This window comes from Taudactylus pleione, unplaced genomic scaffold (genome assembly GCF_031769625.1).
Source record: "Taudactylus pleione unplaced genomic scaffold, aTauple2 ptg000013l, whole genome shotgun sequence".
Classification (NCBI taxonomy): Eukaryota; Metazoa; Chordata; class Amphibia; order Anura; family Myobatrachidae; genus Taudactylus; species Taudactylus pleione.
Window position 1 is genome coordinate 5,350,543 of NW_028284416.1, and position 27,187 is coordinate 5,377,729.

The window sequence follows — 27,187 nt, forward strand, 5'->3', positions numbered from 1 at the left end:
TCTTACCAGCAATCTGCGTTCCGCGCAGAGGGGGCGGGGCCTAATGACCCAATTAAATGAATCAGTTATTTGTCCCCTCCCCTATTCAAATATATGCGATTCACGGGATTACCCCGACAAGATAACTGTGGTGCACTGAGTGACAGCATAGGGAGCGATTCCACCAAGACATCTCAGCAATGGTACAAAGATATCAGGGGAGGTGACAGTGACAAGAGATGCCCCAGAGGAGGAGTACAAGCGACAAGCAAAGAGAAAGCACCCCCATGTATAGGCCACTATATTACATAGTACTTTCCTATGCTGTATGTATGTTTCCTATGCTGTATGTATGTTTCCTATGCTGTATGTATGTTTCCTACGCTGTATGTGTGTGTTTCCTACGCTGTATGTGTGTTTCCTACGCTGTATGTGTGTTTCCTACGCTGTATGTGTGTTTCCTATGCTGTATGTGTGTGTTTCCTACGCTGTATGTGTGTTTCCTATGCTGTATGTGTGTTTCCTACGCTGTATGTGTGTGTTTCCTATGCTGTATGTGTGTGTTTCCTACGCTGTATGTGTGTGTTTCCTACGCTGTATGTGTGTGTTTCCTACGCTGTATGTGTGTTTCCTACGCTGTATGTGTGTGTTTCCTACGCTGTATGTGTGTGTTTCCTACGCTGTATGTGTGTGTTTCCTACGCTGTATGTGTGTGTTTCCTACGCTGTATGTGTGTTTCCTATGCTGTATGTGTGTGTTTCCTACGCTGTATGTGTGTGTTTCCTACGCTGTATGTGTGTTTCCTACGCTGTATGTGTGTGTTTCCTACGCTGTATGTGTGTTTCCTACGCTGTATGTTTGTTTTGTTTTGTGTTCTTATTTGTGATTGATTGAATTAAAACAACTTATTTATTTTCTATATAGAAAATATCAATTATTTTTAAATAGCTTTTCACTATGACTATATTACTAATGTACATACAGTATAGTGCATGAAGTGTAGCTCAAAAAATAGAGCTAGTAAAAACATTCTGAAATCATTTTAGTTTTTCTTGACCTCAAATTAGTAATGTCTGACTATTAGTGATGTATGATTATTAGTAATGTATGACTATTAGTGATGTATGACTATTAGTGATGTATGACTATTAGTGATGTATGACTATTAGTGATGTATGACTATTAGTAATGTAGGACTATTAGTGATGTAGGACTATTAGTGATGTATGACTATTAGTGATGTATGACTATTAGTAATGTATGACTATTAGTGATGTATGACTATTAGTGATGTATGACTATTAGTAATGTATGACTATTAGTGATGTATGACTATTAGTAATGTATGACTATTAGTGATGTATGACTATTAGTAATGTATGACTATTAGTGATGTATGACTATTAGTGATGTACAGTATGACTATTAGTGATGTATGACTATTAGTAATGTATGACTATTAGTAATGTAGGACTATTAGTGATGTATGACTATTAGTGATGTATGACTATTAGTGATGTATGACTATTAGTGATGTATGACTGTTAGTGATGTATGACTATTAGTGATGTATGACTATTAGTAATGTATGACTATTAGTGATGTGTGACTATTAGTAATGTATGACTATTAGTAATGTATGACTATTAGTAATGTATGACTATTAGTGATGTATGACTATTAGTGATGTATGACTATTAGTGATGTATGACTATTAGTAATGTATGACTATTAGTGATGTCTGACTATTAGTAATGTCTGACTATTAGTAATGTCTGACTATTAGTAATGTATGACTATTAGTAATGTATGACTATTAGTGATGTATGACTATTAGTAATGTATGACTATTAGTAATGTATGACTATTAGTAATGTATGACTATTAGTGATGTATGACTATTAGTGATGTATGACTATTAGTAATGTATGACTATTAGTAATGTATGACTATTAGTGATGTATGACTATTAGTGATGTATGACTATTAGTGATGTATGACTATTAGTGATGTATGACTATTAGTAATGTATGACTATTAGTGATGTAGGACTATTAGTAATGTAGGACTATTAGTAATGTAGGACTATTAGTAATGTAGGACTATTAGTGATGTATGACTATTAGTAATGTATGACTATTAGTAATGTATGACTATTAGTAATGTATGACTATTAGTGATGTATGACTATTAGTGATGTACAGTATGACTATTAGTGATGTATGACTATTAGTGATGTATGACTATTAGTAATGTATGACTATTAGTGATGTATGACTATTAGTGATGTACAGTATGACTATTAGTAATGTATGACTATTAGTAATGTATGACTATTAGTAATGTATGACTATTAGTGATGTATGACTATTAGTGATGTACAGTATGACTATTAGTGATGTATGACTATTAGTAATGTATGACTATTAGTGATGTATGACTATTAGTGATGTATGACTATTAGTGATGTATGACTATTAGTAATGGATGACTATTAGTAATGTATGACTATTAGTAATGGATGACTATTAGTAATGTATGACTATTAGTAATGTATGACTATTAGTGATGTACAGTATGACTATTAGTGATGTATGACTATTAGTGATGTATGACTATTAGTGATGTATGACTATTAGTAATGTAGGACTATTAGTGATGTAGGACTATTAGTAATGTATGACTATTAGTGATGTATGACTATTAGTGACGTATGACTATTAGTGACGTATGACTATTAGTGACGTATGACTATTAGTGACGTATGACTATTAGTGACGTATGACTATTAGTGACGTATGACTATTAGTGATGTATGACTATTTTTAGAAAGGAAACAAATTAAAAGTATTAATTTGTTGTACAGCGTGATCAGTCGTTTGCTCCCACTCGCTGAAAAATGTCAGGAAACGGTTGTCCCAACTTGTTGGGAAAATCAAACCTGTTTGATTTTGCCCAACTAATTGTTCTAGTGTAGGGGGAACCTTCCCCCCAAATGAACCATAAGTAGGCGGACACTGGCTACCAGCTGTGCCGCCCCTTGTCAGCTCGGGAACCCTGCCTGACACTTATAGAGTGTGAGGAAAAGATCGCTCTCTCCAATTCCTCAAGGTAACTATCATACTGTAGGACCTGCTCCCCCCCTCATGATCACAAGTGCATTTAGTACATGAGTTTTACCATTTTATTACCTAATAGTGTAATTATACAATTTGTGTTTACAGTGTAAGTGAAATTGAACTGGTATGAAATTAGTTTTGCCACCACTGGGTTGTTGACACGCTGTGGAGATCCTGGAGTCTTTGTAATTTCCTTAATAAGTTCTTTATAACAATGGTTTCTGCTCTTATAACTTTGGTACTCAGTTTGGACACTAGTCAGTACCTCAGTGCAGGAGCGTACCTACCCATTGGCCAGGATGGCACTCGCCGTCCGGCAGTGCCACCAGCAGCCAATGGGTGGACTACCCTGCCAGTCCCCCAGGCCCCAAGTGTATGGCAGACCGCAGTGAGAGTGGTCTGCCCTACACAGTTTACAAACACACAGCCATCAGCGGTGGCTGTCTGTTTGTTATAGCAGCCAGCCAATGAGAGTCAGAAAGACTCATTGGCTGCTGCATCCATGGAGGGAGCCAGATGGAGCTCACTCATGAGCTCAGTCTTCAGGCTCCCCCCGCAGTGAGTGATGGGAGAGACGTCATGATGTCTCTCCCATCCCATAGCGCAGAGCGAGACCCGAGTGGACAGTGGCGGTCGTCGGCAGGAGCAGGGAACGGGTAAGTTGCTTTTTTTTTTTCCTAGCACAGTACAGTGGGGGAGTGTGGCTACTAGGGGGTACTGTATAGGGGGGGATGGACACTACTGGGTGCACTGTATTGTGGGGGCCGCTACAGGGGGCACATTATGGGGGGGATGGATGCTACTGGGGGCACTGTATAGGACTACTACTGGGGGCACTGCATAGGATGGACTACTACTGGGGGCACTGCATAGAGGGGACTACTACTGGGGGCACTGCATAGAGGGGGGCGCCAGTCCATTACCTTGCCAGGGGCGCTCGGATCCCTAGATACACCCCTGCCTCAGTGTTCGTCATGGGCAGTAGGAACATTCCTAGACATGAACTCATCTAATGCCTAATCACATACCCCCCGTGATCACCCCCCTCCGTGATCACCACCCCCCAGAAGCACCTTCAGTTGCCTCTGCCTTCACTCCATCTCTTGATCACCCTATTAAAAGAACAAAACAAAAAAAAACGGCGGCCGGTGACTGGATTGTAGCTGACAAAGTAGATTGTGGCTGATGCAAAGTTCCATGATGTCACTATCTCCCTTTTACTAAGTCAGCTTCATTCTCATTGGTTCAGCCCACTATGTGAAGCCCACGGGTACCATGCGGTGCGTTTATAGCATTTATGCTGCCAAAGGCATGGTACCAAGAGGCAACCAACCCCCCTGCCCCCAGTAATACAAATAATAATACACCTTGCAACGCAAACTGATCCGATTGGCCGCAGCGCCACCAATTGTATTCTACCTCTACGTTAGACTGGACAGCCCTGAAAACATTCGTCTTATGCCAAGAGTGCCCCTGCATACCCTTTAACCCTTTCCACGGCATCCACAAAGTCTGCTACTCGGCTGGTCTCGCATTAGCAATGTAAACACTACTTCAGGTCCACAGGGTTCTCAGCCGTGGGGTGTAAAAGGCGTCAACATGAGAATGTCAACATGTCGGCCCTGGTGGCTGAGCGGTGACTTGCCTGCCCACCATCATCTTCTCTAGTACCTGACCCTCCCGTCCCGTTCCACAGCCTAACCCTACTGTCGACAGTCTGAGAATGTTGGGATTTCATATGTCAACATGTAGCGTGTCTAAATTTTAACATGACCAACATGGCTGTCGACATTGTATTGTTGACATTATGAATGACAACCGCTGCGGGTGTTGGTATCATTAGCCATCAGATAACATATGGTGCCTAATTTACAGTATTAGTAAATGTTACATTGCGTATCAGCCATAGAATGTGCTGACAGGATTTGAGTTGGGTGAGAGTCTCGTCATAGCTCAACTCTAAACTGCAGTGTTGAGTTAAAGCTGTCCAGTATTCGTGTACTGCCTGCAAATGAAGGCGTCACTACTGCTGGCCAAACACCTGCACGATTTCGGGCCGATTGCCCGATTTTCAACGAGTCATATGATGGATCTTGTGAAAATCGTGTATTTTTTTAGTAAGATACGATCCGATGCGCGCTCCCGCAGCTCCTATAATCGGATCGTATGATCAGATGCGCAGCCCATATGTTCCATCATATCATGTTCAGATCGTGCCGTTTATTTTGTTCATGCGATCCATTGTGCGGCAATTCAAGTCATTTCAATTACTGTTTCCCTAATGAGCGCGTGAGGCACAGGATCGATCATACGACAGATCCTGTGCTAAGAAAAACAACAAAAATGCTGCCGGGACTGTCATGGAGCTTCGGGGAGTCGGATGCTGAATCGGAACGTATGCTGGTCGTGCAGGTGTATGGCCAGCTTATGTCTGCATGCAAACAAATTGCCTCTGAACCTGTATCTCATGGTTTGTCCAGGTGCAGATCTGTATCCTTCAGCTGCATCTGCCCATAACTCTTAAGGGCCCCATACATCTGCGACGGATTGCCGTGCTCGCAAATGCGACTGGCGGCTATTGATGTTCCGCGATCCATCGCAGGATCGGTGAAATTTCTACTTCAGGGTCCATAGGGTATCCACAGGATACCTTGGGGTATAGGTGTGACGTCAGTCGCAGGGCACCAAAGAGTTAAGCTTTCAGCCTCCCAGGATGCACTAGGTCCCCCTCCTATACCCCGCCCCCGGGCCAAGGCACCTCAGTTTAGTTTGGTGCCCGGCCGGAGTCGGGTGCACCTGTTGGAGTGGGGGCTAGAAGAGCCCCTGAAGCTTTTTCTTCATGCAGCTGTGGCTGCACATCTGGATGAACAGCATGGACAGTCAGTCCTGACGTCCATGCTGTCTTCCCTACACCCCGCCGGTACCAGAACGCCGGTACTGATCCGGGGATGCTGGTGGGCATCTGGGGTCACAGCTAGCGGTGACCCCAGATGCTCCGGACCATGGCCGGATTCAAGGGGGACAGAGGTAAGCAGCGGGGTCCCGCGGTGGGTCCCCGCTGATCACATGGTCCTAAGTCCCCAGGCAGGGGGCTCCCTGGGGACTGGCTGCAGCGTGGAGCCAGGCGACCAACCTGCGCTTCCACTACCCCCTGGGACAGCGGACCGCAGCAGAGCGGTAGCGCTGCGGCGTCCCAGGGGTTAAATGCATGCCAGGGGAGCGCGCCTTCCCTGTCTCACAGCCGGCGCCTCCCCCGCTGCACACAGCCCTCTCTGCATGCTGCCGACTGGTCCTGTGGCAGCGCTCCTCCCCCAGGCCAGCTTCTCTCTGCTCCTCGGCGGCCATCTTCTCTGCAACGCATGGTGAACGCTGCTGGAAGTCTGGAAGGAAGCATCGTGGTCTGGGTTCCCCCGCATACCTCTCCTCCGCTGTGGCTCAGGTCTGTGTATGCTGCGCTGTGTCCTACCAGGCCCTGTGTCTGTGTAGTTGAGTGATCAGCGCTGTTAGTGCAGGAATTGTTATTTCTCTGCATTGTATGTGACTGTGCTAGCGCTGCCTGTAACTTTTCTTCTCTAAACTGTCAGCTTTATTACTGTCCCTGTTCTTTCTGCTAAAGCCCTTGCGGTGCGGTGCGGTGCTGCAGGGTGGTCTCTCACCTATTTAATACTTAATTGGTGAGAGAGGTCACATACGTGGTGCCATCATGTCTGAAAGTGATTTTCCCCTCCGGCTACAGTGTACCACGTGCAAAGTACCGTTAGCGGAGGGGGAGGGTAGCGCGGAGGGCCTTTGCCGGCAGTGTTTGTCCATGGCGCGGCCTATTACGGTTACAGCACCGGTACAGGAGCTGCCCTGGGCTTGTTTCGCTCAGGCGTTAACAGCTTTAATGGGCCAGTTAGCTCCGCAGCCCGCGTTTACTCCGATGGGTTTGTCCCAGCAGTCTGTGGTGTCGTCACCCATGCAGGGGTTCCCACAACAATTGGTGGTACCCCACAGTCTCCCTATTTCCCCGCTCCCGGGTTCTCAGGAGCCAGCGTGGGTTAACTCCCTGACGAGTTCTGTACAGCACTTGTCGGATGTGTTGCAAGGGGAGTCTGTGATGCGGCCTCATAAAAGGCCGGTGGCGTCTCTGTCCGCTCCTTATGAGGATGACGAAGGGACGTCTGATGATGGGGAGATTCTGGATCCTTACGATCAGGAACCTCTCCATACTAAGGACGCTGATGCTAAGTCCAGAGTATATATTCCTGGACTTATTCGGGCGGTCCGCACAGCCTTGGTGATTGAGGACGAAGTTCCCCCAGCGGCTAAATCTAAGTATGCCTTTTTCAAAGATGTGAAGGGCGATGCCACAGTCTTTCCTCTTTCGGGTCAGTTGGTGGACCATTTAGAGGAGGCGTGGAAACAACCTGGCAAAAGATACCAGCCGCAGAGACGCCTGGAGGTGGCTTATCCGTTCGCGGATAATTATTTTACTAAGTGGGAATCCCCTCCACAGGTGGATTCTCACGTGACCCGTCTTGTCCGTAGTGCCACATTGCCGATGCCATCCATGTCCTCCCTTAAGGATGCTACGGACCGCAAGGTAGAAATCTGCCTGAAGTCCGCTTATTCCCTTGCAGGGGGGGCAGCACGGCCGGCTATGGCCATTTGCTGGGTTGCCAGAGCGATGGAGCGCTGGGCGGATTCATTAGAGGCTTCTTTTGAATCCGACTGTCCGGCCGAACAGGCGGAGTTGATTGGCAATCTCCGTGATTCGGCCACCTACATCAACGAGGCGGCTCTAGACATTAGTACTCTGGTGTCTAGAATTTCTTCAGCAGCGGTAGCTGCTCGTCGCACCTTGTGGCTGCGATCCTGGAAGGCGGACGCAGATTCCAAGAAAGGTCTGGAAGCGTTGCCGTTTACCGGAGAAGTTCTCTTCGGTCCGGATCTGGATAAGATTGTGGCCACGCTGGCGGCAGCCAAATCTGCTTGTCTCCCGTCGGCCGCTGCTCCTTCTGGTTCTGGACCATCGTCCTTTCGGTCATCTAGGGCCCAGGGCAGGCCCAAACCACAGTCGTTTCCTCGACAGGCTGGCCCTAAGAAATCGGTCAAGCCCCGGAAACAGGCATGGAGTACCAGACGTCCGGCCCCCAAGCCAGATGACAAGCCTGCGGCCTGACGGTCCGGGTCTCCCCTTGGGGGATCCCAGGGTGGGAGGCCGCCTGCTGCAGTTCTCCCGGTGTTGGTCGTTCACTAAGACAGACACTTGGGTTCTGGAGGTGGTCTCCCACGGGTACGCCCTCTCCTTCCGGCACAGACCCCCGGCTCGATTCTTCACCACGGGTCTACCATCAGACCGGAACAAGGCTACGGAGCTGCGGAAGGTATTGCACACTATGCTCCAGGCTGGAGTTATAGTGCCTGTTCCATTCTCCCAGAAGGGCCAGGGTTTCTATTCAAATTTTTTTTTTTTTTGGTACAGAAACCCAATGGGTCATATCGTCCGATTCTCAACCTCAAAGCACTCAACAAGTCTTTGCGGGTCCCGAAGTTTCGGATGGAGACCCTACGGTCCATCATTCTGGCGCTGGAACCTGGGGACTACATGGTGTCATTGGACATACAGGACGCTTACCTGCATGTCCCTATTCTTTTGCGCCATCAAGAGTTCTTTCGGTTTGCAATCCGCAGCGACCATTTCCAGTTTCGGGCGTTACCTTTTGGCCTGGCGACAGCACCACGTGTTTTCACCAAGGTGATGACGGTCATGGCGGCTTCTCGCGGCTGCAAGGAGTCCGCATGTTGCCGTACTTGGACGACCTGTTATTGGTGACAGGATCTCCAGAGCTCCTGTTACACCACTTGGACCTGACCATTGCACTGCTGCAACGGCACGGCTGGCTAATCAAGCACCTGATCCTGTCCAAGTGGAACGGGCTGCCTCAGTCTCTGAAGTTCCAGACGATTGTGCTCACCCCGGAGGTTCGCCTGTCCCTTGCGTGGTGGTTAAAGACGACCCACCTCAACAAGGGACGTCCGTTCTGGGTTCCAAATTGGGTCCTGTTGACAACGGACGCCAGTCTTCGGGGCTGGGGAGCAGTTTCGGGTCCACACTTGTTCCAGGGCAGGTGGACGCCGACAGAAGCGGAGCTTCCAATAAATATCTTGGAACTCCGTGCGGTCTTCAATGCTCTCCTGCAGGCACAGCGGTTTCTCCAGGGTTACCCGGTGCAGGTCCAGTCGGACAATGCTACCACCGTGGCCTACATAAACAGGCAAGGAGGAACTCGCAGTCGGGAGGCTCTCGTAGAGGTCTCTCGGATCCTGGTTTGGGCGGAGCGCAATCTTCCGGCCATATCAGCGGTCTTCATCCCGGGAGTGCTAAATTGGCAGGCGGACTTTCTAAGTCGCCAGGACGTTCATCCAGGGGAATGGTCCCTGCACCCGGACGTTTTTCAACTACTGGTGGACAGGTGGGGTCTTCCAGAAATCGACCTCATGGCGTCCCGGCACAACAACAAGTTGCCGGTGTACGGGTCTCGCACAAGAGACGAAGGGGCGTCTCTGGTGGATGCTCTGTCCGTCCGGTGGACGTTCAGGTTCGCATACCTGTTCCCTCCGGTCTCCCTTCTTCCACGGGTAATCCGGAAATTCAAACAGGAAGGAGGGATGCTCCTGTTGATAGCTCCCGCGTGGCCCAGACGGCACTGGTTCTCAGACCTTCAGGGTCTGTCCGTGGACAGTCCTCTGCGGTTGCCGCTACGACCGGACATTCTGTCTCAGGGTCCTTGTCTTCACCCGGACCTGACTCGGCTGTCTTTGGCGGCGTGGCTGTTGAGACGGCCATGCTGAGGTCCCGGGGGTTTTCCAGCTCTGTGGTGCGTACCATGTTACGAGCTCGGAAACCGTCTTCCGCGAGGATATACCATCGCGTGTGGCATACGTTCTTCCAGTGGTGTCGACCGATAGGTTATGCACCGCGGGAGTTTCGTCTGTCTCGGATTCTCGCCTTCCTGCAAGCGGGACTAGATCATGGGCTTCGCCTTGCTTCTTTGAAGGTACAGGTTTCGGCCCTATCTGTCTGGTTTCACCGTAGGATTGCTACAATCCCGGATGTGCGCACCTTTATGCAAGGTGTTCTCCGTATTCAGCCGCCCTTTGTTCCACCTATGGCGCCTTGGGATTTGGCTGTGGTCCTGAGGGCTCTCCAAGGACCGCCGTTTGAACCACTGGGCTCAGTGGATATTAAATGGCTAACAGCTAAGACTGTTTTCCTTCTGGCCGTTGCTTCAGCCAGACGTGTTTCTGAGTTAGGGGCTCTTTCTTGTAGACCCCCTTTCTTGGTTTTTCATGGGAACAGGGCAGTGCTCCGCACTCGGCCCGAGTTTCTTCCCAAAGTTGTTTCCCAGTTTCATGTTAACGAGGAAATAGTTGTTCCGGCCTTTAACTCACCGGGTCTTTCCGTGGGTGAGGCCTCTTTGGATGTTGTGCGGGCCTTAAGGACTTATGTTGACCGCACTTCTTCGTTTAGGAAGTCGGACGCTTTGTTTGTCCTCTATGGCTTCCGTAAAAAGGGTTGGCCTGCTTCAAAGCAAACTTTGGCAGCCTGGATCCGTATGGCTATTTCTGAAGCTTATCTTCATGAAGGCCTACCGGTCCCTCCTTCTCTGAAGGCTCATTCCACTAGGTCTGTGGGTCCTTCGTGGGCAGCTCGACGTGGTGCCTCGGCAGTTCAGATCTGCAAGGCTGCTACGTGGTCTTCTGTCCATACCTTCGTGAGGTATTACAGGTTTGACACCTTTGCCTCTCAGGATGCTTCCTTCGGGCAGCGGATTCTCCTTTCTGCACAGGAGCGTCCCCACCCTTAAAGGATACTGCTTTGGGACATCCCCAAGGTATCCTGTGGATACCCTATGGACCCTGAAGTAGAAAATATGAGATATGGTAAGAACTTACCCTTGTTATCTCTATTTCTACGAAGTCCATAGGGTTCCACAGGACTCCCGCCCTGTCGCACCTGTGCTGCAGATGGGCTTTGCTCTGGTCACCGGTTTTCCGTCTCCCTCTGGTGAGAATGTGATTCTTGTATGTGTCCAGATCTTTGTTCTCTCTCTTCCTTCTCCTCCTCCGGCCTATGGCTTGGTAACTAACTGAGGTGCCTTGGCCCGGGGGCGGGGTATAGGAGGGGGACCTAGTGCATCCTGGGAGGCTGAAAGCTTAACTCTTTGGTGCCCTGCGACTGACGTCACACCTATACCCCAAGGTATCCTGTGGAACCCTATGGACTTCGTAGAAATAGAGATAACAAGGGTAAGTTCTTACCATATCTCATATTTTTACATGTTAAATTTTACCAATGTGCCAAAATGTTTGATTTCACCGACCCTGCGATGACGGGTTGCAGGATCGCTACAACGCAGCGATCGGTCACAGATGTATGGGGGCCTTTACTTAGACACCATTTTATTAGAGAACTCTGCGAATGAGGGTCTATTGACATAATCCACCTTGCTAGTGAAGAAAACCATGAAGACATACTTACAAAGGGGGTCACGTCTTGTTCTCTTGCCAAGTTTCTGCAGAGAAATGGACTTGATGTAACTTGAAAATAGACTTTTCATAAGTTAGGAGTCAATAATATAAAAAGCATCAAGATTCGCGAGAGTGACAGCAATTCAAAAGTTATACGTTAAGAGACTGGCGAGGCCTTTGTAGTGAGCGAGATTGACTTTGTTAAAGTTCCAGCTTAAAGGGCCAAACCAAAATGACTTTATACTTTGATGTTTTTGTACATGTCAAAACTCACCTTATTTACAGGTTGCTATGGAAAATCTTTATGTGCACGTTTGTGTGACATAGAGAAGCTTATAGTGAGGGGAGGTGTTAGAAGTGGAGTGCGCTACCGTGTAGTCCCCAACAATATGGCTCCTGAAGGGATACTTCAGTTCCCTTACAACAGGGGTGGGGAACCTTTTTGCTGACAAGGGCCATTTTGAGATATACAACATTATTGGCGGGCCAGGTGCAGGCCACACCCCCTCTATGTGATGTCACACTGGGGTGGGGTCACAATCACCGGTGATTACAGCAATGCCGGGATCATCCTGAGGATGCTCCGGGGAGCTGTAAGGGCAGCGGTGTGACCGTCTGAAGCATCCTAAGGACGCTCCAGGTGGCACTGCTGCTTAGATTCTGGCTGCATTGTGACATTCTAGGCACCCTGATGGCCAGGTGAGGCTAGCAGAAAAAATATCCGCGGGCCCGACCAAATGATTCTGTGGGCCTTATATGGCACCTGGGCCTGAGGTTCCCCATCCCTGCCTTACAAGATGGCCACCAATATCATAACTGCACATGCCATCTAGTTTACTGTGTATGAGCGATACAGGGGAGGATGGCTGTCTCCCCCTTTAGCTCCTGAGACTAGTCCCCGCATATGACTGCTGTTCCAGCACCTGCACCATTACCGTAATACCTTAGACAGTCACCGGCTGGTGAGCTTCCTAACCCAGGGGCGTATTTATAATGGGTGCTAAGGGGAACCCGCACCGCACACCCTGCACCCATAAAACTTACCTCTCCGGAGTCCCACGTCGGCTACGATGTCTGCGCCTGTAAAAACAGTTGGAAAATGGCCGCCGCTGCCATTTTCCTGTCGTTTGCACATGCGCAGTACAGGGAAAATGACCGCTGTGGACATTTTCCCGATGAGCTGTTCATGCGCTATAGGCTATGGGCACACTCTAGTGCCCAGAGTCTATAAGTGCGCTGCTGTCCGCTAGATGGAGAGGAGGGGGCCCCCTCCTCTCTAGAAACACCCCTGGCCTAACCCCACCCCACTACAAGCGCTGCTTCATGCTGTGGGACATCCAGTGTAACCGTGAATATGGCCGTACACAATAAACCACGCATCCTGGTTAAGTTCCACTGGACTAGTCGCCTGGATTCTTAATACATCGGCTCGTGTGTACATAACTCTGCTAAACCACCCAGTTTTACACCTTTCCAACAGATCTTACACTGGCATTACCGTTTTACATTAAAATAACGCACAAGGACTAGTGATGACCATCAACGGCTCTGCTATCGATGGTCTCCCACCATCGGCAATTAACCATCGATGGTCAGGCTATGCACAGGCAGAGCATGTGCATAGCTCTACCGTCGCTCAAAATCAGGGATCAGTACCCGATGTTTACCATAAGTGGCCTTCCATTGATGAAAACACCACCGCCATCAGACCATAGATGGTTGATAACCATCGGTAGCCACCCCTAGCAAGGAATCCTCGTGGTTGATTGAATCACATGTGTCCCCACACTGCATCTAATAACATTATGCAGACAATGGCAGGGGCCCTCTTGAGGTAAAATTTTGCCATAGACCCCTGGCAGTCGAAGGGTTAAAGCAGGGGTTCCCAACCACAGTCCTCAAGGCACACTAAAGCTGGGTACACACTTTACAGATCTATCACTCGATCTGCAGATGATGGTTGTTCATATTCACTGGCCGCGGGGCGTGGCGCGCTTGCGGCCTCTGCACACGGCACGATGCCCCAATATATCTGCAGATATGTCTGTGAACGACGTCGTTCACAGACATATCGCTGGTACACACTGGCCGACGGGCACCCGATATATTGCCCGATCGATTGATCGGCCAATATATCTGCCAGTGTGTACCCAACATAAAAGTCCATGTTTCAAGGATAGCCATACTTGAGCACAGGTGTCTTTTATTTTTATTTATTTATTAACAGTTTCTTATATAGCGCAGCATATTCCATTGCACTTTACAATTGGAAACATTTATAGAACAAAACAGGGTAATAACAGACAGACATAGAGGCAGGGGCGTAACTATACCTACAGGGGCCCCATAGCAAAAAATTTTATGGGCCCCCCTCTCAGCCCGCGGCCCCCAATCTCGTCCCGCTCTTGCCCCCCCCCCTGGTCTGAGGCCCCCCCGCCAGTGGCGTAACTTCATCCCAGGTGCCCGGAGGCAAGATAAATGTTGGTGCCCCCCCAAACTAAAATGTACCACCCCCCAGCACCTATGCCAGCCCCAGCTGCCGCCGCCCCCCTTATGCAGTTCCTTTTATTTAATGTAGTGCTCCCCAGTAATGGTCCCCCTATGCAGTACATCCAGTAGTGAGCCCCCGGTAGTTGCCCCCAGTAGTGAGGCCCCTTGTAGTTGCCCCCAGTAGTGAGTACCCTGTAGTTGCCCCCAGTAGTGAGGCCCCTGTAGTTGCCCCCAGTAGTGAGCAACCTTGTAGTTGCCCCCAGTAGTGAGGCCCCTGTAGTTACCCCCAGTAGTGAGCACCCTGTAGTTGCCCCCAGTAGTGAGGCCCCTGTAGTTACCCCCAGTAGTAGGCCCCTGTAGTTGCCCCCAGTAGTGAGGCCCCTGTAGTTTCCCCCAGTAGTGAGCCCCTGTAGTTGCCCCCAGTAGTAGGCCCCTGTAGTTGCCCCCAGTAGTGAGCCCCTGTAGTTACCCCCAGTAGTGAGGCCCCTGTAGTTACCCCTAGTAGTAGGCCCCTGTAGTTGCCCCCAGTAGTGAGGCCCCTGTAGTTACCCCCAGTAGTAGCCCCCTGTAGTTGCCCCCAGTAGTGAGCCCCTGTAGTTGCCCCCAGTAGTAGGCCCCTGTAGTGAGCCCCTGTAGTTGCCCGCAGTAGTGATGGCCCCCACCGCGCGCGCACATACACAAAACAAACAACTTACCTTATCCCCGCTCCAGTGCTGCTGCCGTCCATCCCCGGCGTCCGCTCCTCGGCACTATGGGAGTGACGTCATTACGTCTCCCATAGTGCACTGCGGGACCCGGAAGACGGAGGGAGCTCCGTCCTCCGGCTACCGCCAGGAGGATAGGGGCCGGGCGCCCGCTGGTAACACACCAGCGGGCGCTCGGCAAATGGAGGGTGCAGGGGTGCGACCTCACCCCTTGCACCCTCCGTTGTTACGCCAATGGAGGTGGAGTGCCGATCAGCGGCGCTCCTTCTCCATGCAGCTCCCGGAGCAGTAGAGGGGTTTGAGGAGGGTGCGGAGGGAAGGGCAGCGGACAGCGGCCTGGCACCGTAGGTGCAGGGGGAAGGCCGGGCCCCGGGTTGGTCCGGGCCCCATAGCAGCCGCACCCCCTGCACCCACGGTAGTTACGCCACTGCATAGAGGGGTATTCAGTATGGGAGCGAAAAGTCCGTGCTGGACTGTTTGCTCCACATCGGAGATTTTCCTGGGATAAAGTATCGGGCGCGCGCCCGCTTTATCCCTATATTCAATATAAAACCTACGAAAACGGGAAGGTGCGAAGTGGGATCTGCGTAAAAAAACGAATTTTTCCTGGAATAAATTGTAGGACCCCCCTAAAGTTGTAAAAACAAGGGGGATCACTATGGGTACCCCCGGTTTAGCCTGCAAATGAAAGTCGGGGATTTAAATAGCCGCAGCAGGTGTTTTTTTCCCGACATTGAAGAAGTGATGCAGAAGAGCACTTAGGTTATTTTTTTTTCGTTTTTTTAAGTGGTCCCATCAAATTTGGGGTACATAAAAATGGGTACTAGCATATTTTGATGTCCCTAAAGTAAGTTTTTTAAAATTCTGCAACTATGCACCTGCCGCTAATAATCTATTCTAGAATACACCTGCCGCTAATAGCCTATTCTACAAAACACCTGCCGCTATTAATCTATTCTAGAATACACCTGCCGCATACTTGCAGAATAGCCCTGAACCTATTTCCCTATTTTTAAACACTTTTTTTTCCCTATTTTTAAACACTTTTTTTTCCCTTTTTTTTTTTTCACCCCAATTTTTAAATAAATTTTTTGGGGTGTCCCTATTTTTTTTTTTTTTTACTTTTTTTGACACAGTTATTTTTAAAATGTCATTCCCAGGGGTGCAGGCTATTTTTGTTTAAGCCTGCACCCCTAAACCCCAATTCTGCACTTTTTTTCGCCACCTATTCAGTGGTGAAAAGTTATCCCCGCTTTTTATCAAAGACTTTTCGAACCTGCGAAAAGTCTTTGAAACTGAATACGGTGTAAAACAAAAACCTCAGAAAATGACGTCATCGGTGCGAAAACATCGCAAAAACTGAGTTTTCGCTCCATATTGAATACCCCTAATAGAGGTAAGAGGGCCCTGATTGCAAGCTTACAATCTATAGGGTCTTAATTAGTACCTCAGTTATTTTGATTTATCCATCTGTGCTCAAGCATGGATATCACTAAAACCTGGACTGTTGGTGTGTCTTGAGGACCGAGGTTGGGAATCACTGGGTTAAAGGATTGTGACTATAGTAAAGCAGGTGAGACGATATCAAGAGAACACTGGTTAATGTTGCAGACACTCGCTACAAGGCAAACGGAGCGAGGAGGCTGGGCATTCTGGTGCCTGTAGTTCCCCCAGCAGGATTGCCTCTCTCGCCTGCCAGCTGGGCGTGAGTGAAATGTTTGCCTCAGTGGGAAGGCTGGTATTTGGAAAGGAGGCGGGCTGTAAAGGATTCAACTCTCTCCCACTCAGGTCTCAGACCACAGCCAGCTGAGGAGCCCACAAGCAGGGTCTATCAGTAAGTGATCAGCAGCAGTAGATGTGTGGGGTTGTCCTGAGCTGTGTAACAGATGCAGAGTTTTGCTGACAGATATCTGCGGTAGTGACTTGTGTGTGTCTACAGTTCCTCTGGAACAGGATTATGTTCCATATTCTTGAGCTGAGTGCTGTGACATTCCAGGCTCTCTCTGCATTGGAATCTGTTTAGCATGTATATGCCCTTGGGGCCCCTCACTGCCCACTCCCCCAGCAGTGCCTCCATCTAACAGCTGGAGCTGGGTACAGCGGGGATTGCGTTAGCCCTTAGCGAGGGGAGTGGATGATTAGCTGATAAACATGGGCATTCCACAGCCTAATCCCGGCTGGTCAGGCTGCTGTGTGACTAGGCTGTAGGACTCATTTCAGTCAAATGAAACAATAAATTGCCTTTAGGAGCAACAGTTGGCGTTGCGGTAAGCATTACTGCCTCACGGCGCTGAGGTCTTGGGATTGATTCTAACCAAGGCTCTATCTGTGTGGAGTTTGCATGTTTCCCTGTGTTTGTGTATGCATGTCCACGTGGTAGGAAATATAGATTTTAGGGTACTTGTGTACTTTACGCACTCATTGCAGAGAGAACCCAATGACTGTTTCAAATGGTAATTGTGTACTTTATGCACACAAGTACCGAAAGTTGTCCCCACCTAAAGAAAGTTGTCCCCTCGCGGGTTGTCCCCACCCAATGGAGAAAGTTGTCCCATCGCGGGCTGGCCACAAGGTTATATTCCCCCACTATGCCCACTTGGATGTTGGGGAATGGCGTTGGACACTGGGAATGACGCTGGACACTGGCTGATGACATCAGGGTCTTCTTCGTGAAGGGGATTTAGACAGTACCATGATTGATAATGAGTGTAGGACACTTGGGTTCTCTCTGCAATGAGTCCGTAAAGTACACAAGTACCTGATTTTAGGTCTCCCTGGGGCAAGGACTGATGTGAATGATGGTAATATAAATGTTTAACAGTTTCCTAAAAAAAAAAAAAAGTGTTAAGGTGCACACACACAACGATTTAGTTAATGAACGATTTTAGTAAACGATTTTCTACCTTGAAAAAATGAACTAAAATCGTTTACTAAAGTTGTTCATTTAAATGTAATGAACTACAAACGATTTTTGCATATTAACTTAATGAAAATCGTTGAGTTGATAAGTCTGACTGAACTACAAATGTGAACGCGCATGACCAATAATCATTCGTTTGAGTCAGAAAGTGAACAATTTTTTTCAAACGATTATCGTTTAACGATAATCGTCCAAAAAATCGTGTGTGTATGCACCTTTAAGCTACAGCCAGGGCAACTTTCCCTTTGTGATGTTTGATTTAACCCCTGGGCCTCTGCAGCCCAGCTCGAAGGAACGCGGGCTGGGGAGGGAGCCTACAGCGGCCAGTGGTAGTCCGCAGACCCTCCAACGTGACCCGTTCCATTAGGTACAAAATGCTCTACTCCTGGACTTCCTTCTTAATTTATGATTGCAGCCACCTGCATTAAAATTGCCCTTCCCATCTACAAACTAGTCCAACACAGGTGACTGCAATCCTAAATTAGGTGGGAAGTCCAGGAGCAGAGCATTGTGTACCTGGTGGACGGGGTCATGTTGGAGGGTAGGGGTAGTGGACAGGTAAGACACCCACCCCTGGCTTTTGCGAGAGGCACGTGGATTTGCAGGCCGATATTACAGCGTAAAACTTCGCCCTGGCTGATGGGAGAAGTTGAGCGGGTCTCTGAGCGTTCTTTGCTGAATGCGGACCGGGGGCTTAAATGCGCCTAATATTGTAAAATTGAAAAACTGGATTTCATTTTGCAAGATGGGTTTATTTTAAGGGGATGAGTGTATGGAGGGGGCATATATACAGGAATATCCCCAAAATATGGGAGGGGCTCTGATATCTTTATAATGGGAGACATTCTAAACACAGAAAGTGACACGTGATAAAGACAATCCTAATGTTCCCTTACTATCATAATTTAATCCATTAGTAAATTTAAACCAAGAAAAAAGGTGCATACACACGTAACGATTTTTTGGAACGATTTAACTATAACGACGTCGTTATCGTTCAAAAAATCGTTCACTTTCTGAGTTATAACGATGAACGATAATCGTTCATGCGCGTTCCCGTTCATTACACTTCAAAACATCGTTCACTTTTTGAAGGGAAAAACTGTATTATTGGAGTAAAACACAAGTGTATAGCCATAAAGTACTGGGAGGGACATGTACATTTTCCAGAATATCTGCCAAGTTGGAAGCCCCTTCCCAGATTGTCTGTACAGGGGGTCCGCAGACTGTTCTTACATGATGTCTGCACGGGACAGATCAAGGCTGATTGGCTGCTGGAATTAAGGGCAAAATTTGGTAAACAAACTATTCTGCTTATTCTCTCTGCTAATTTATCACACAGGTTCTCAAACTCTGTCCTCAGGACCCCAAACAGTGCATGTTTTCCAGGTCTCCTCATAGAAACGCAAGTGAAATAGTTCTCTCTACCTGTGGATCTTTTAAAATGCGTCAGTGAGTAATGAGTACACCTGTGCACCTGCTGAGTGGCCTGGAAAACGTGAACTGTCCTGGGGACTGAGTTTGAGAACCACTGACTTATCACAATCAAAACCACAATAGGGACTGAGATAGGGATTGTTTTCTCTCATTCTCCAACATGTAGATAAAGGTTTATTGGTTGCTGTGGTTTTAGCGCAGATTTGCACCTCTGGAGCAGTGTTGGTAAATAAGCTTTAGTACTGGATCATTTTAGAGCTCAAAAGGGAGATGAATCAAAGGGAGGCGCCCTTAGTAACCAATCAGATTCTACTTATTTTATAGACTGTACTTAATAAAGGTAGCTAGAAGCTGATTGGTTAGTTGCTATGAGTAACTCCTCTCCTTGTCCGCATTAGAAGCTTTGATACAGTTCCCTCAGTTTTTAAGTAAAGTAAAACATGTATCAATAATAATCATAGACCTGATGTTTGTTTATAAATCTACCAGATTGGCGCTTGTTGGGCTGCGCCCATTCCCTGGTCGTGAGATGCTAGCTGTGGTCCTGACTCTCGGTGTGGTTCTGGCAGTTGCCGCCATCCTGGTTAAATGGAAGGTGCGCACTGATGGCGAGTGGGCACTTTGGTGGCATGATAACTACCTAGAGCGATTGCGGGACTTCCTCTCTGGAACCACGCGCCCTGTTCGGATCCTACAGTACGTACAACGTCATGCCAAGCGTGGCGATGCCCTCAGTGTCATCTCGGCGGTGGATTCTTATTGCTCCCAAGTGGAATGGGCCATGAACGTCGGCGATAAGAAAGGTAAGAGGTACCAATCATCTCCTGACTTCTATAAGTCTTCATGTACGTGCCGTCTCCATGACCTGTCTTGTGCCCACACCAGGGGAGATCTTAGATGCAGTGGTAACGGAGACCAGCCCGCGATGGGTATTGGAGCTTGGCACATACTGTGGATATTCAACTGTGAGGATCGCCCGCTTGCTGCCCCCTGGTGCCCGACTCATCACAATAGAATTGAATCCACACTATGCCCAGGTGGCTAAGGAAGTGTTCCAACACGCGGGACTGGATGCACAGGTGGGCAGAGTATGCTGTGTGCCAGGGGCATGGTCAGGGCTAGTGTTGGTAGATGATAGTAGGTCCTCAAAATGTCATGTACTTATGTATTTCTCTTCTCATTGACTGCACCCAATTCACCTTACACCTGTCCGCCTATAGTTGCTCCCTCTCCCCGATAATCCATTGCCCTCCGCTCCCCACTCTCCCTGCTGCCAGGCAGAACAGCCAGCAATGGACGCCGTCCAGCCCACCACCCGTCAGTCCAAGTGGCGCCTGCAGGATGCTCTCCTCTACACTACTCTGCAGTGTCTGCAGCTGCCCCTCCAGCTGTTCACTCGTAGCTCCCAAAACCCAGTAACCCCCTCCTCGCTTCCAGCTCAGGACAGAGAGACAGAGAGGCGGCAGACAGGTCAGACCTGCAAGGTGAGACCCTATTCCCACCTCTCCGACCTGTTATGGTGCATACACACGGTCAGGTTATTCTTCAGACCTGAACGATAAAGATTTAAAAAATCGTTCAATCGTTCACATCTGAAGGAAAATCTGACATGCCTGAACGATGCGCTTTCCCGATGGTCAGATAACGATATCTGATGTGTTTGCAGTCAGACTTGGACGATTCCATTCATTTTAATGCAGTCAAAAATTGTTCATAGGTCAAATTGTTCATCTGACAGATCTGACAAATCTGACCGTGTGTATGCTCCATTAGAGTGTTACCTGGACTGTGTGGGAACAGAATGTGCTTCTGGTGCAACAAGGCTGGAACCCATCAGAGATCTCACCGCTCTGCTAGAGACGGCACTGACTGATTAGGGTTCAGCTATCTGCCATCTTAATCTAGAATGTGCGTCATTTACCCATTCTGCATGGCTGCACTACATGAGGTCACGTGCCGGTCTGCAGCTTTTGCTACACGGCATGCCTCGTGTATTTCAGCCGATGTGTAAGTGATGCATGGTCTGCTCACATTTATCATCGGTTTGTGTGCGTAAGGGAGGCCTGCAATGTCCCATTGTAGTCTTAATGTGGGCAGTCTTTCTTCTTGGTTTTTCTCTTTTGAAGATAAATTTGACTTAGGATGTGAGCACATTGCTGCTTAATACTCTTGCTTATCTGTGTGTACCCTATTTATTGTTAGCCAGTCGTCAGAATGTCCACAGCAGTGCAGAATATTTCAGGAGTTGTGTGCGCTCATTTTGTGGATGGCAGTGACCTCTCCAGTTATGTAAATGTGACATGATGTGAGGAGGGGAATGGAGGCAGCAGGATTTCACAGACTGAGAATTATATAGTGGGAGGAGCTGTGCCCCCAGCAGCACAGAGTATATCAGGAGATGAGTGATGTGTTAGTGAGGACAGGGCTGCATGTGACAGGGGCAGTGACATGATGTGAGGAGGGGAACGGAGGCAGCAGGATTTCTGACTGAGAATTATATAGTGGGAGGAGCTGTGCCCCCAGCAGCACAGAGTATATCAGGAGATGAGTGATGTGTTAGTGAGGACAGGGCTGCATGTGACAGGGGCTGTAACATGATGCGAGAAGGGGAATGGGGGCAGCATGAGAGTTGTATAGTGGAAGGAGCAGGGCATACTTACCGACATTTATTATCTGCTGCCTGGGAGATACCTGGAGAGCAGACACAGCAGGCCACTTTGGGGGCGGGGTTTGTCATTATGCCCCGCCCCATCATGGCAAACTGCCGCGAATTGCAGGGGACACATAAATTAGCCCTGCCCCCTCCATGCAGAGCCGTGATTCCCGGCAGTCATCTCCCCATCCTGCCCACTTCACTAGCAAGTTGGACGGGATGCGGGAGATTCGGATACTCTTCCGGGGGTGCGGAGGTCAACTCCAAAATTCGGAAGGCTCACAAAATTTCCAGGAGAGGAGTTAAGTGAGGAGCAGGGTCCCCCCTAGCAACACAGGGTAGCGATGTAAGGCTCCTGCTGTACTGTTGCAGGAAAATAGTTGCTATTAATGACATTTACGATCACAGTGCTGGTAAGGAAAGATAGATGCTGGAGTACAGTGGTGTAACTTCATCCCAGATGCCCGGAGGCACGTTATGATCTGGTGCCCCCCTGTCACAGCTGCTGACACTGTGTGCATGCGAATTGCTACATTATAGACTAAGGCAGCAGCTGACGGTCTGACATGGAGCTCTTCACTAGTGTATGGTGGCTTCTCAAGTGCCGGGAAGAGGTGCCATGTATTGGGCGGCCATGATGGTACATAGTTACAGCCCTAAGTGGGGTGAATATGTTGTGGACAGTGGAGGAGGTGCCCCTTCAGAGCTGGAGCCCGGCGGCAGGTGCCTCCATTGTCTCCCATAGTTCTGCCCCTGCTGGAGTAGCTCCAGGTGGGACAGGCGGGCTGTACCAGGGCAGCTCCAGGCGGGCTGTACCAGGGCAGCTCCAGGCGGGACAGGCGGGCTGTACCAGGGCTGTAGGGTAGGAGGGCGACAGGGTGTGTTGTCCCCCTGGGTCAGACTGTCCATGAGGAAGACTGTTGGTGTCTTTGTCATTAGAGGTCGCCCATCACTGCGATAAGTGAAAGCAGATCAGGGCAGGAACAGTTTGTTGTACATGTAGATCTCGGGGACAGTGGGTTCAGGGGTGAGTGCTGGAGACACTGATGAATAAAGTTGTAATAATAGAGAAAAACATTGCGCTATAGAAGTAACAGTGAGGCCTACTCCAGGATCTGCTCCTTCTCTGCATCCCTCAGTCAGTAGAGGAGATTTCCTCTGGGTAATGGTAAAACGTAGCCGGTCAGCACATTCATTTCCCCTAAGAAAACACATCCGCTTGTGCCCCTGGCTGGTAAATGTCCTGTGTTACACGTGTTTCTTTCAATGTCAAGGAGTTCACATCTGTATTACGGAGCTAGCAGCAGGCTCCCGTGGTTATAGCGATGTATAATGACACCCTCAGGAAACGTGACAAGTATTACAAAGTGCTTCTAGATTGGGGCCATTCTTTGCAGGAACAGGGGACTCGAAAATGAGCATTTAACGTCTTGTTTTTCAGGCTAGTTAAATTGTACAGGGAAAGAAGGCTGTCCCCTATCTCCGTCTATTAGGGTAGGGGGCAGCTATTCACCCAGCATCTACAAGGCATGCAGATGGCTCTCATTCATCTTCCAGACTCGCAGGGCTTGTTTTCAGGTTTTACCTCTGGGAGTGGAATAAACAAACAATGATTACTGTCACGCCGAAATAGATCAGTTAATCTGCGCATCAATAAAAGATAACTACACATTTCTGGAATGTTTTAAAGTAGATGTACCCTTCTACAGTAACCGGGTGGGGAGGGATCCTCTTCCTCTGTCCTGGGGGACTCCTGAGGATATTAGGCTTCCATGAGGGGAGGATGTATCTGCTCAACTTAATTGTGATTGTGTGTAAAATTGCTTTTTGAAGTGTCTGTCAACAACACACGCTAAAGGCAGCCATTTTGTAGGCCTAACTAATAATATTCATTAATATACAGTCTAGCACTTCCCCAGGGAGCAGTACCACATAAAGCCATCAGGGCCTCAGTGACATTACTGGTACCTAAAAATATAAGTTGGCTGAATACAAAATGGCTGCCTCCACTATGTGTGACAAGCCCACTCTAATATATCTGTCACCAACAGTACCGGTTTCAATGGACAATTGCGATTTTTGGCACCATAAATGGGTGTGTCCTTTCCTAATATGGTCATGGCTTTGGCAGTGTCTTGCCAGAGCTTGGGTCGATCTCGATGGCCAATTTTTTGTTACTTTTCCAAGCTATAAAGATGGCAGGTATGCCTCTAGTACAGGCATGGCCAACCTGTGGCTCTCCAGCTGTTGTGAAACTACAAGTCCCAGCATGCTTTACCAGCTGTTTGGTGGGGGGTATAACAGCTGGAGAGCCACAGGTTAGCCAGGCCTGCCCTAGTAGATCCTCCAGACATGACCTGTGTGTAAAGTGGTGCATGTAGAAGTAGGTAAGTTTATCCACACATTGGGCCTATGCAGGGGAGTCCGTCCACTATCTATTAATTCGCAGGTGCTAGAGCAGTGGTTTTTAAATGGTGACCATACAAAGGTCAGATTTTAAAGGTGTTTTTGGCTTCACCCCGGGTGACTGAACCTTAATCACTGATCTAGCGACTATGGGGTCTATTTACTAAGCTGTGTTAGGAGACAAAGTGATAAGGTGCCAGCCAATCAGCTCCCACCTGTCATTTTTCAAACACAGCCTGTGAGATGACAGTTGGGAGCTGATTGGCTGGCACCTTATCACTATTGACTCTGTCTCCTAACACTGCTTAGTAAATAGGACCTTTCCAAATGACCTTTAAAAGTGGGCGGGCCTATTTAAATGGTTCTTCTGGCCAGACCTATTGTGCGGCCTATTGGTAAGTGTGCTCGTTTACCAAAATCGGTCAGTTGGTCGTCCACAGACTAGTCATTTAGGTGTATACCCCATATAACATCATAGGAATGGTGGAAGGCTGGATGTGAAAAGTGGAATTGTGGAGTGAATAGCGTAATATCAAGTAATGTGCCCAGCATAATCGCCCATAGAGCTGTAGGAAGAAGCAGGGGTAAGAAAATCCGATCGGTGTGGAGAGCCAGCCGACGAGGCCACCCGATGCAGCCACTGTGATTCCATGCAGCAACATTAGCGGTGGCAACTAAAGAAACCACCAGGTGCTGAGAAAGGAGAGTGAGGCCATTTTGGTTATAGCGTTGAATCCATCCTGCTGGAGGCCACGTGGGGTAGCCTGGTTCTTATTTGCCCCATAGGGGTGTCTTTGTCCCGCACAGGGAATATTCTCAGCTGCTTCTTGTCTCCTAGGTGGAGCTGCTGGTGGGATCTAGCACCGTCCTGATTCCTCAGCTGAAGAAAAAATTTGACATTGAGAAGTTTGACCTCGTGTTTCTAGATCACTGGAAAGTCAGTTACCTCCCCGACACCAAGCTGCTGGAGGTGAGTAAGGCAGCGTGTCTCCTCCTCCGCATGGGGCAGGTTTATACACCGGCCTAAGGAAATGTGTGCGCTTTGTAACACGATTGCTGCATTATGCCAAATGTGATTTCATCAGGAAAGTTTTTGCCTTGGGTGCAAGTGAACATTGTACTCTCCCATACATGTGCCTTGCTTTTGTGTTCTTCTCTGGGCACATCGCCCCTTTTGTGAGATCTCTGTGCTCCTGTGTGAGCTCTCTGGCTTAGGGGCACATTTATCAAAGATCATTTGAGGTAAATTCCCCGAAAACACTTTACCTCAAATACTTAGTATCCCCCGAATGTATGAAGGAGGGACCGCAGCAGGTATCTCCGATATATATATATATATATATATATATATATATATATATATATATATATATATATATATATATAGGATGATCTCCGATACCTGCTGCGATCCCTCCATTGCCGCCGGCAGCCGCCTCCCCCATAGGTTTCTATGGGGGATGCGATGCTGCCAAATGTATCAATATCGGGAATGCTTCGTATTCCCAATATTGACCCCAGCAGCTAACGCCATCTGCAGATAGCGTTAGCCGCTGTGTCCTATGGGCACTTACCGCATTCCCTCCGCCAGCAATGGGCGCCGCTCATGTGCAGTCCGCGGGACTGCGCATGCGCAGCAGCCCGGAATGCGCTCCGGCCACATCGCAGGGACGGGCTCTTTTCTGAGCCCGTCTCCGTGCATGTGCCGGGTCATACATTCGGCCGGTATGATCGCATTTTGCAATGCGATCATGGGCGATACTGCATGCCCTGATCGCATTGCAAAATGCGATCCTTAATAAATGGGCCCCTTAGTATGAGTACTCCGCACCCGGCCACCTCTGCACTTGTGTGGGAGTACTCCGCCACTGGTCTATGCGCTTTTGTGGGAACGCTCAGCCCATGCCCTCTGTTCTTTTGTGTGTCCTCTCTGCCCCTGCTCAATGCACTCTTGAGTGAGCACTCTGCCCTTGGTCTCTGCCCTCTTGTGTGAGCACTCCACCTTTGCCCTTTGTGTGAACGCGCCGCCCCTGTTCTCTTGTGAACATTGCGCTCGTGGCTCTACACTCCTGCTTATGTGCAGGTTACATCTCTCCCCTCTTCACTATTCTTTCTCTGCATTTTGGCCCGTTTTCTGTGCTCTGCTCCTGTCTCCCCACTGTTGCGCCTGTAGACGCCACCTCTGCGCTCCATGTTTTTTCCGTGTGTTTTGGCGCTGTATTTACACCCGTGCTTTTGTTCCCCATTCCTTAGTGGTGATTTAACATTACCCTTTCGTTCTAGGAATGCGACTTGTTGAGAGCTGGCTCTGTTCTTCTGGCGGATAACGTCATCTGTCCTGGAACCCCCGAATACCTTCAGTATGTAAGGAATAGTCCTCAGTACCAGAGTCAGTATTTCCCGTCGCAGCTCGAGTACCTGCAGGTAGAGGACGGCATGGAAAAATCCATCTTCTTGGGTGATGGATGAAGAACAGGCGGTGAAAACCTACTGACCTGGGCGCTTCTCTTTATACCAGTGGAAAACTCAATCACGTGGGTGCCAATTACAACTATTAGTCATTTTATAACTGGCAACAAAATAATACTGCACTATCTCAGCTTCTTTGTAATAAAAAAAAACTATGGCATAATACTGGTTTAATACATCTAATACTCCACCTATCCTGGGCTGCGTTCCCATAAATATTGGTTCAGACAACAAAATGGCCGCCTCAGCTGTGTTCAGGTACCGCGTACACGTCAACCCTTATTTCTGACGTTGATGTAGGATTTACAATGGCGCCCGTCCCGTTCCTGAAAAACGTGAATTTAGAATAATGTTCGGTAGAGCTGAATGCGTAACGCACAGCTGCTGCGTTACTGTGTAAGTAGACTCCTCCCGCTCATCTGAGTGACCCTCAGGTGACTTGGGATGACCGGTGAATTCACGCTGCCTTCCGTGGACGCAACCCCTAGTTTTA

General features: G+C 48.6%; 1 protein-coding gene across 2 annotated transcripts; it reads left to right on the forward strand.

The window, feature by feature from the left end:
• Positions 1 to 16,446: 16,446 nt before the first annotated feature.
• LOC148542369 (catechol O-methyltransferase A-like) lies at positions 16,447 to 26,888 on the forward strand. Of its 2 annotated transcripts, none has more exons than XM_088470509.1 (5): positions 16,447 to 16,643; positions 19,656 to 19,969; positions 20,052 to 20,245; positions 25,064 to 25,195; positions 26,509 to 26,888. In XM_088470509.1, the coding sequence occupies exons 2-5, from the start codon at positions 19,696 to 19,698 to the stop codon at positions 26,692 to 26,694; spliced, it is 786 nt and encodes a 261-aa protein (XP_088326635.1). In that variant the 5' UTR covers positions 16,447 to 16,643; positions 19,656 to 19,695; the 3' UTR covers positions 26,695 to 26,888. The 2 variants fall into 2 exon arrangements, with proteins under 2 accessions (XP_088326635.1, XP_088326637.1); XM_088470511.1 differs by lacking the exon at positions 16,447 to 16,643 and adding an exon at positions 16,974 to 17,076.
• The last annotated feature ends 299 nt before the right edge of the window (positions 26,889 to 27,187 follow it).

Bases quoted from the DNA above. Each gene is read 5' to 3' on its own strand.
- LOC148542369 (XM_088470509.1), top strand. From the start codon at position 19,696: ATGCTAGCTGTGGTCCTGACTCTCGGTGTGGTTCTGGCAGTTGCCGCC. The intron at 19,970-20,051 runs GTAAGAGGTACC...TGCCCACACCAG, and splicing joins GAACGTCGGCGATAAGAAAG to GGGAGATCTTAGATGCAGTG. The intron at 20,246-25,063 runs GTGGGCAGAGTA...CTTGTCTCCTAG, and splicing joins ACGCGGGACTGGATGCACAG to GTGGAGCTGCTGGTGGGATC.